General features: G+C 31.1%; 3 protein-coding genes across 3 annotated transcripts in view; 2 read left to right on the top strand and 1 right to left on the bottom strand.

Moving 5' to 3' along the window:
• The first annotated feature begins 306 nt into the window (after positions 1–306).
• On the top strand, positions 307–1152 carry LOC119609580. Its single transcript, XM_037964425.1, has 3 exons — positions 307–488; positions 547–652; positions 720–1152. Exons 1-3 carry the CDS (start codon positions 357–359, stop codon positions 1004–1006), a joined length of 525 nt encoding a protein of 174 aa, XP_037820353.1. The 5' UTR covers positions 307–356; the 3' UTR covers positions 1007–1152.
• A 103-nt stretch (positions 1153–1255) lies between these two features.
• LOC119609582 overlaps positions 1256–8946 on the top strand; it is a 14820-nt gene continuing 7129 nt past the window's right edge. The window contains exons 1-3 of the mRNA XM_037964426.1: positions 1256–1402; positions 1465–1570; positions 4119–4298. Coding sequence (XP_037820354.1) covers positions 1265–1402; positions 1465–1570; positions 4119–4298 — 424 coding nt within the window. The 5' untranslated portion in view covers positions 1256–1264. The remainder of the gene's footprint in view (positions 1403–1464; positions 1571–4118; positions 4299–8946) is intronic.
• On the bottom strand, positions 4438–6294 carry LOC119609579. Its single transcript, XM_037964424.1, has 4 exons — positions 6129–6294; positions 5953–6064; positions 5647–5876; positions 4438–4831 (listed from the first exon to the last, which is right to left on the bottom strand). Exons 1-4 carry the CDS (start codon positions 6264–6266, stop codon positions 4466–4468), a joined length of 846 nt encoding a protein of 281 aa, XP_037820352.1. The 5' UTR covers positions 6267–6294; the 3' UTR covers positions 4438–4465.

Below are 8946 nucleotides of genomic sequence, written 5' to 3'. Positions count from 1 at the left end.
CCGAAAATGTCGGGGGGTAAAGCGGTATTTTTCGATATCAAAAAGTACTGAATTTTCAAAACCTCTTATATATATATTACCAAAGACAAAAGCCGCATTCAAAAGATATGCCTTTAAATGTGAATCCCGCATTGCTGAAAATCCCTCGTGTATCGAGTTTCAGCTGTATTATATAATGAAAATAATCATATCAAAACAACCGTAAGGGTATAAAAATATACATATATAAAAATAAATACGCTCTACCATGTTGAAATCAATACGATGTATTAAGAATCATTTAATAGTTTCATTTAATTGCTCAAACCGTAAACATACAGCTAAATACAATTCTCAATAATAATTCTGAAAATAAAATGCAATATATTCATAAGATATTAATAATTTTAGTGATTTTTATATTAAAAATGAATTTAAATAATTGTACAAAACCTCCACCGTGGTTTATGCATGGTGAATATCTTTACTATGTAAATATCGAACAAAATGTAAGTTTTCGAATTTAAAAAAGAAATTTCTTAAAATTTTTATATAAATTTTAAATAGTTTAGCTCTAATTTCACACAAAGTCTGTGCGATAAATTGGGAATGTCGGTAACGATATCACGATTAAATGCAATACAATTATTGCCACATTTAAGGCAGAGTTATGGTAAATAATAGTTTAATATACTTATAAATACCGGAAATGTGTACTAATTGAAAATATTTTTTTTAAGGTGACTTCCCCGGTTTGTGGACTTATAAAAATGAGTTTTTTAATAATGTTCTTAATACTCACATAAAAATGCAGTCATGTTTTCAATTTAACGCAAGTTCCGAGAACTTCCAACCTAAAAGTTGTACAGAAAAGTCAGGTTATATATGCAAAGTTCGTATGACATCGGCCACTTTATTTTACAAAAATTCATTACAACATGTCTATAAAAACGATATTAAACAATATTGTGATCCTCAGTTAAATTTAGTAAAAAATGATTTGTATTCTTGTTTAATACATTTATGAAAACATCTACAGTTTCAATAAAGGAAAAAGAAAGAAATTAAGAAAACTATAATCATAATAATAAATTACTTTTAAAAACCCCATAATTTTTTACTATGAAAATGTCTAACCAAACAATCAGTGGTTTTCATGGATCTATGTATAAATCATATGTTTATATATTTTTAGCATCACTTCATGTCAGTCAGCTTAGACTCGTGTATTCGCTTGTCAACTTTAAACAAGAGAACATTTCTAGTGTTAAAAATTAAGTTTATAATGCAATTATTGTTTTTAGTTTTTAATATTTTATTTATTTTTACTTTAATAACTACAACTGAAAGTGAAACTAACAAGAATGTTATGAAATACTTTTTACGAGATAAATTTATATATTATATTGAAATCGAATCGAATGTGAGTAACTAAGATATTAAACTGGAAAACTAAAGTTTAAATTTTCCTTATATGTATTTCAGTTTACATCCAATGAAACTCAGCATTTTTGTCGCCAGAAAGATATGATGTACACCATTAATAAATCGGAAGTAGATGATTTATTTACACAGATTCAAGAAATTTATGGTAAATATCGAGACTTGACTAAGTCAAACCAAAAACAGACAGGCAATATACAATACTATAGACTAGACTCTGGACCAGACTAGACTCTGGACCAGACTAGACTATAGACTAGACTAGACCATAGACTAGACTATAGACTAGACATAGACGACAATAGACTAGACTATAGACTAGACTATACACTAGACTATAGACTAGACTATAGACCAGACTATAGACTAGACTATAGACTAGACTATAGACCAGACTATAGACTAGACTATAGACTAGACTATAGACTAGACTATAGACTAGACTATAGACTAAACTATAGACTAGACTATAGACTAGACTATAGACTAGACTATAGACTAGACTATAGACTAGACTATAGACTAGACTATAGACTAGACTATAGACTAGACTATAGACTAGACTATAGACTAGACTATAGACTAGACTATAGACTAGACTATAGACTAGACTATAGACTAGACTATAGACTAGACTATAGACTAGACTATAGACTTGACTATAGACTAGACTATAGACTAGACTATAGACTAGACTATAGACTAGACTATAGACTAGACTATAGACTAGACTATAGACTAGACTATAGACTAGACTATAGACTAGACTAGACTATAGACTAGACTATAGACTAGACTATAGACTAGACTATAGACTAGACTATAGACTAGACTATAGACTAGACTATAGACTAGACTATAGACTAGACTATAGACTAGACTATAGACTAGACTATAGACTAGACTATAGACTAGACTATAGACTAGACTATAGACTAGACTATAGAATAGACTATAGACTAGACTATAGACTAGACTATAGAGACTAGACTATAGACTAGACTATAGACTAGACTATAGACTAGACTATAGACTAGACTATAGACTAGACTATAGACTAGACTATAGACTAGACTATAGACTAGACTATAGACTAGACTATAGACTAGACTATAGACTAGACTATAGACTAGACTATAGACTAGACTATAGACTAGACTATAGACTAGACTATAGGACTAGACTATAGACTAGACTAGACTAGACTATAGACTAGACTATCTAGACTATAGACTAGACTATAGACTAGACTATAGACTAGACTATAGACTAGACTATAGACTAGACTATAGACTAGACTATAGACTAGACTATAGACTAGACTATAGACTAGACTATAGACTAGACTATAGACTAGACTATAGACTAGACTATAGACTAGACTATAGACTAGACTATAGACTAGACTATAGACTAGACTATAGACTAGACTATAGACTAGAGTAGACTATAGACTAGACTATAGACTAGAGTAGACTATAGACTAGACTATAGACTAGACTATTGACTAGACTATAGACTAGACTATAGACTAGACTATTGACTAGACTATATACTAGACTATAGACTAGACTATAGACTAGACTATAGACTAGACTATAGACTAGACTATAGACTAGACTATAGACTAGACTATAGACTAGACTAGACTATTGACTAGACTATAGACTAGACTATAGACTAGACTATTGACTAGACTATATACTAGACTATAGACTAGACTATAGACTAGACTATAGACTACACTATAGACTAGACTATAGACTAGACTATAGACTAGACTATAGACTAGACTATAGACTAGACTATAGACTAGACTATAGACTAGACTATAGACTAGACTATAGACTAGACTATAGACTAGACTATAGACTAGACTATAGACTAGACTATAGACTAGACTATAGACTAGACTATAGACTAGACTATAGACTAGACTATAGACTAGACTATAGACTAGACGATAGACTAGACTATAGACTAGACTAGACCCATAGACCTAGACTATAGACTAGACTATAGACTAGACTATAGACTAGACTATAGACTAGACTATAGACTAGACTATAGACTAGACTATAGACTAGACTATAGACTAGACTATAGACTAGACTATAGACTAGACTATAGACTAGACTATAGACTAGACTATAGACTAGACTATAGACTAGACTATAGACTAGACTATAGACTAGACTATAGACTAGACTATAGACTAGACTATAGACTAGACTATAGACTACTAGACTACTAGACTAGACTATAGACCTAGACTATAGACTAGACTATAGACTAGACTATAGACTAGACTATAGACTAGACTATAGACTAGACTATAGACTAGACTATAGACTAGACTATAGACTAGACTATAGACTAGACTATAGACTAGACTATAGACTAGACTATAGACTAGACTATAGACTAGACTATAGACTAGACTATAGACTAGACTATAGACTAGACTATAGACTAGACTATAGACTAGACTAGACTAGACTATAGACTAGACTATAGACTAGACTATAGACTAGACTATAGACTAGACTATAGACTAGACTATAGACTAGACTATAGACTTGACTATAGACTTGACTAAGACTATACTATGGACTAGATTATCGACTCGACTAAGTGATTATAGTCAAAACTATTGGGCACGTAAAAAACTAAAATTGTTCTTTTATATTTTTCAGATATATCATCCTCACTATGGACGTACGACAATCAAAAATATCAGCAACTTAATTCATTAAAATCTAACTCATGTTTTAAATTAACGGCCGACGATCTGTTTAGTGAGGAAAATTGCTTGATCCGCTTGGGTTTTATATGTAAAAGACGTTTTGACGGCGCTACTTTACGCTATAAAAATGGTACAAAATATGAAATTGATATAGAAGGCGTACATCGATATTGTAATCCTCAAACAAATGAATATGATAACGTATTAGATTATTGTGTAATTAATTTCTTTGTTGCAAAAAAAGGAAACATAAAAAAAGTGATTTTATAAGTAAACATCAATTAAGAATGTGATATTTTATTCTTTAAAGCTTTCGTAATTGAACTGTTTGACATTTCTATTGCACAGAAATATTTGAATTATTTTAAACGTAATGGCTAAAATAAATAGAGATGATACAAATATAATCAAAATCCAGTGTCTCATAATAACACCAGAATTCCTTATATACAACTGCTCACATATGTAACCCATATTATGCTTGTTTTTATCATGTGGCAGAGATTCACAATTATTGTCGGTTCCACTAAGATGGAAACTGATATTAGAATTGTAATTGAGAAAGATATAGTCCTTGAGTAAAATGTTGTTGGTATATTTGTTAAAATGCAGCAGATGCATATGACGTTGTTCGCACTCAGAAAAGGCTTGTTTGCAGGAAAACTAAAAGAACGAATTTGATAAATGAATGATAATTGAACTATAGAGCAAACTATAGTCTAGTCTATAGTCTAGGCCATAGTCTAGTCTATAGTCTAGGCCATAGTCTAGTTTATAGTCTAGGCCATAGTGTAGTCTATAGTCTAGCCTATAGTCTAGTCTATAGTCTAGTCTATAGTCTAGCCAATAGTCTAGTCTATGGTCTAGCTTATAGTCTAGTCTATAGTCTAGTCTATAGTCTAGCTTATAGTCTGGTCTATAGTCTAGCCTATAGTCGTCTAGTCTATAGTCGTCTAGTCTATAGTCGTCTAGTCTATAGTCTAGTCTATAGTCTAGTCTATAATCTAGTCTATAGTCTAGTATATAATCTAGTCTATAGTCTAGTCTATAGTCTAGTCTATAGTCTAGTCTATAGTCTAGTCTATAGTCTAGTCTATAATCTAGTCTATAGTCTAGTCTATAATCTAGTCTATAGTCTAGTATATAGTCGTCTAGTCTATAGTCTTCTAGTCTAGAGTCTAGTCTATAGTCTAGTCTACAGTCTAGTCCAGCCTAGTCTAGCCTAGTCTACTCCTAGCCTAGCCTAGTCTACTCCTAGCCTAGTCTAGTCTACTCTAGTCTAGTCTATAGTCTAGTCTATACAAGACTATAGACTAGACCAAAGTCTAGACAATAGACTAGACCAAAGTCTAGACCAAAGTCTAGACTATAGACTAGATCATAGTCAAGCTTATAGAGTAACACTATAAATCCATAGTCTAGATAACAGACTGGAGTATAGTATGACTTCTTAGAAAATGCTTAAAATTTTAACCTACTTTCTGATGTGGTTGCACTAAATAGATTTTCTTGCCGTCATTAAACGTGGAAAAGTCCTTTAAAAATGATCTCTGACATATGAAACCCAGTCTATCCTGGCAGTCGTGTATTTCTGCCTTAAATGTTGTCGAATCTATTTTATTGCACTTCTGTTCCTTGTCTAAACCCATGAACTGCATAATGTTCTTCATTTCTTCTTTAGTATTAATCCAAAACGATGAATCAGTTCCTTTTGATATTGAATTAATAATAATGAAAAGAAAAAAATTAATATAAAACATTAAGTCCAAAACATAACTACTCACTAATTTCACGTTTTAGAGCTTCCTTCAGTTTCACATAATCGTAGTCACTTTTGGGAGTTATTAAATTTAAATGCTCTTTTAGGCAAGCGGTCTCTGCCTGTTTCCAAGTGTACTATAATACGAAAGATAACTTAAATTTCAGTTGTAAAAAATAATTTTCGATAATTCCTTCCCACCTTATCCTCGGTTACAATACGATATAAATTATTATCAATTTCCAGCCATTTACGCTTATTCTCGAGCTGTCCTGCGGACTGACAATTGCAGCAAACGAATATGCTTATAATTTGCAAAAATGTAATGATGGATTTCATTGTCAAATGAATACTGCAGAAAATGCAATAGTTTATGAAAACATTATAACTCTATATTTATTAACATATGTATATCAAAGTGGTTACACATCTATAAATATATTTAGACTAACGTGTAGGACTGTGCACAGTGGGGCAGAATGGAAATTTTTTGGAAATAAATCTGGCATTTCTAAACGGCTGATCCGATCGGGATAAAATTTGGCGTGAGCGAAGCCAAGGAGTATTCGAGTTTAAGTTTTGAAGATGAACCCTGCAGATGCCGCAGGGACGGCGCTGTGGCGGCTCAAAGTAGGGTACCTACGACATGTAAAATTATTAAACTCGTGCCATTTTTTTGTTTTTCACCCAAATACAAAGATTTTTATATTTTGTGAAAGCGCTCGACGAGATCTTGAAAAAACATGCTTGGACATACTACTTATCTCTTATAATATCCGAGTTATAGGCATATAAAAATTTAGTGATACAAAATTTACCATACCTTGGTCCGCCTTTTTTTGAATACCGGGCGTAATTTTGGACCAAATGGACTCAATTTTTTCTTGTTAGTTAGACAACAAAATTTCCAATAATATACAAAAAATTTCAGATCAATATTGTTTACAGATCCAAAAATATACGTTTTTTAATTTAAAAATTCAAAAAATTTTAGATTTTTGGCATTTTTTTGCCAAAAATGTGTCTTAACTCTTTTATTAATAAAATAAAATTTTTATTAAGAACATATAACAATTTTATAGTTTTCTAAAAGGTATCTTTACGCAGAACGCTTTGGCGTAAAAAACTTGTCCTATTTTTTGAAAATGTTGCCACTGCGTCCTTCCGAATATGACCTATTTTTTATCAAAACTTCAACTTTGGGCGACATGTTCTAAAATCCCAAAGCTGGGATCAGAAAACTGAAAGCAGTTTTGGAAACCTCAATATGTTTTCTATTTACTCCAAAAGTATTTTCCCAGCCCTGAAAGAAATGTGGACCCTATGGGCAAAAAAGTAAAAAATCCCATTTTTGGGATTTTCATTCCTATTTTTGGGAATTGCGGGATGCCCTTTGACCTTTTCAATTTTTTTTTTTGCATATTCTTATTTGAAATGACAAATTTAACAAGCGTTGAAAATTTCATTGAGTTTTGTTCATAAATAAAGATTTTGTCATATATTACATATTTGTTTAATTTCTAAAACTATGATTTATATCAAAATTTTAATAGGATCGCAGATAGCTACAACAATTTAGTCCATATTTATCCCTTAATATCATTTTTTAGTTAGATATGGAAATTCTCGACCCTTTACAAAAAATTTCAAGCCAATATCTCAATTACATTCAAAAATATGTTCATTTAAACCTGTGTCCTTTAATTTCATCTTTTTCATATTTTAGTATTAAGTATGACAGCACATATTTAAATCTTATATTTACCTATTTTCTATTTGTTTGCTTATCATTATAATTGAAAGGTCCTATTATGCTTAAATTTTCAAAAATTTATAACTATTTTTTACCTAAATTTTTTCGACAGATCATTTCGTTCTGTTTCGTTTATGATCATGTAGGTAAAAATATACAGGTAATGATAATTTCGATTCATTCACTAATAAGAAATATCAATGACTGAATTACAGGTTATAGTAATATAGTCCTAAATGTTAATAGGTAGACAATTCGTAATTTTTTACTTTGGAATACCTGTATCGGAAATGACAAGAATTGGTATATAAGTAAACTTCTCAGATTTTAAGTACCATATTTAATAAATCTACAATGAAGATTACATTAAAGTACGAAGAGTTGTGTTCCGTTTTATGGAGTATATCTTCAAAAGGGCCAGAAAGAATTGAAGACATTTCAAATTATATAAAAACTACATATAGTAGAAAAGTAGACAAAACAGGCATATCAAAAATTGAAAACTTTTTAAAACTTTTTGATGTAAAAAGTAAGTCTGTGGATGGAAATCAAAAGAAATTTCGATTAAAATTTTGTAGTTGGATGGAAACTACTACGGAAATCTCAACTTACAACACATCAACAGGAGCGCCTTGCAAGTCATACGAAGACTTATGTTCAAGGTAAAAAAAAAGAGGGTCACACAAAAACTTTTTTCAATCTCAAATGAGGAAATTGCTGATACATTTAACGAAATGCTGAAAAAGGAAAACCAACATATGGATGTCGTACATATTGCAACTATTCTTCCTAATGCATCACCAAAACGACTTAAGCGAATTGTGGAAAGTATACCAACTCCAACATCATAATCAAATTTTACTGAAGAGGAAGCAATAGCGCTTATGTTGGAACTGGGTCTCAGTCGAAATAAGTACCAAATATTAAGGAAAGCTCTGCATGAAAAAGGACACAATATATTACCATCATACAAGGCGATCCAGGAAAAAAAAAACAAACTATCCTACTAAATCAACAAAAAATAATGAAGAATTGAAAGAACTGAGAGCTGCGGAAAAAAGCATAATCCAAGAAGAATTTAAAGTTCAGATGGGATTAAACATCGACAAACCACTTTCAAGTTGCGGTAGTACAAATGACGGTAATACGTCGAGAAGGTTTTTTCGTGATTTTGAAATTACTTCAAAAATAACTGGAATCGACAAGGAGTTGCTTCGAAGAGTTAACACTATTTTAATGGCACTGAATAGTAAACATAAAATTAAT

This window comes from Lucilia sericata, unplaced genomic scaffold, assembly GCF_015586225.1.
Source record: "Lucilia sericata isolate MDLA Ls3-8-SP2 unplaced genomic scaffold, ASM1558622v1 Contig001009F_arrow, whole genome shotgun sequence".
NCBI lineage: Eukaryota > Metazoa > Arthropoda > Insecta > Diptera > Calliphoridae > Lucilia > Lucilia sericata.
Note: the sequence above shows the minus strand (reverse complement) of the source record. Positions and strands in the feature narration are given on the sequence as shown.

Coding starts and splice junctions, on each gene's coding strand:
- LOC119609580 (XM_037964425.1), top strand. CDS start 357: ATGCAATATATTCATAAGATATTAATAATTTTAGTGATTTTTATATTA. Junction 489..546: donor ATGTAAATATCGAACAAAAT/GTAAGTTTTCGA, acceptor AATTTTAAATAG/TTTAGCTCTAATTTCACACA. Junction 653..719: donor ACATTTAAGGCAGAGTTATG/GTAAATAATAGT, acceptor ATTTTTTTTAAG/GTGACTTCCCCGGTTTGTGG.
- LOC119609579 (XM_037964424.1), bottom strand. CDS start 6,266: ATGAAATCCATCATTACATTTTTGCAAATTATAAGCATATTCGTTTGC. Junction 6,065..6,128: donor GTATTGTAACCGAGGATAAG/GTGGGAAGGAAT, acceptor TTCGTATTATAG/TACACTTGGAAACAGGCAGA. Junction 5,877..5,952: donor AGCTCTAAAACGTGAAATTA/GTGAGTAGTTAT, acceptor CAATATCAAAAG/GAACTGATTCATCGTTTTGG.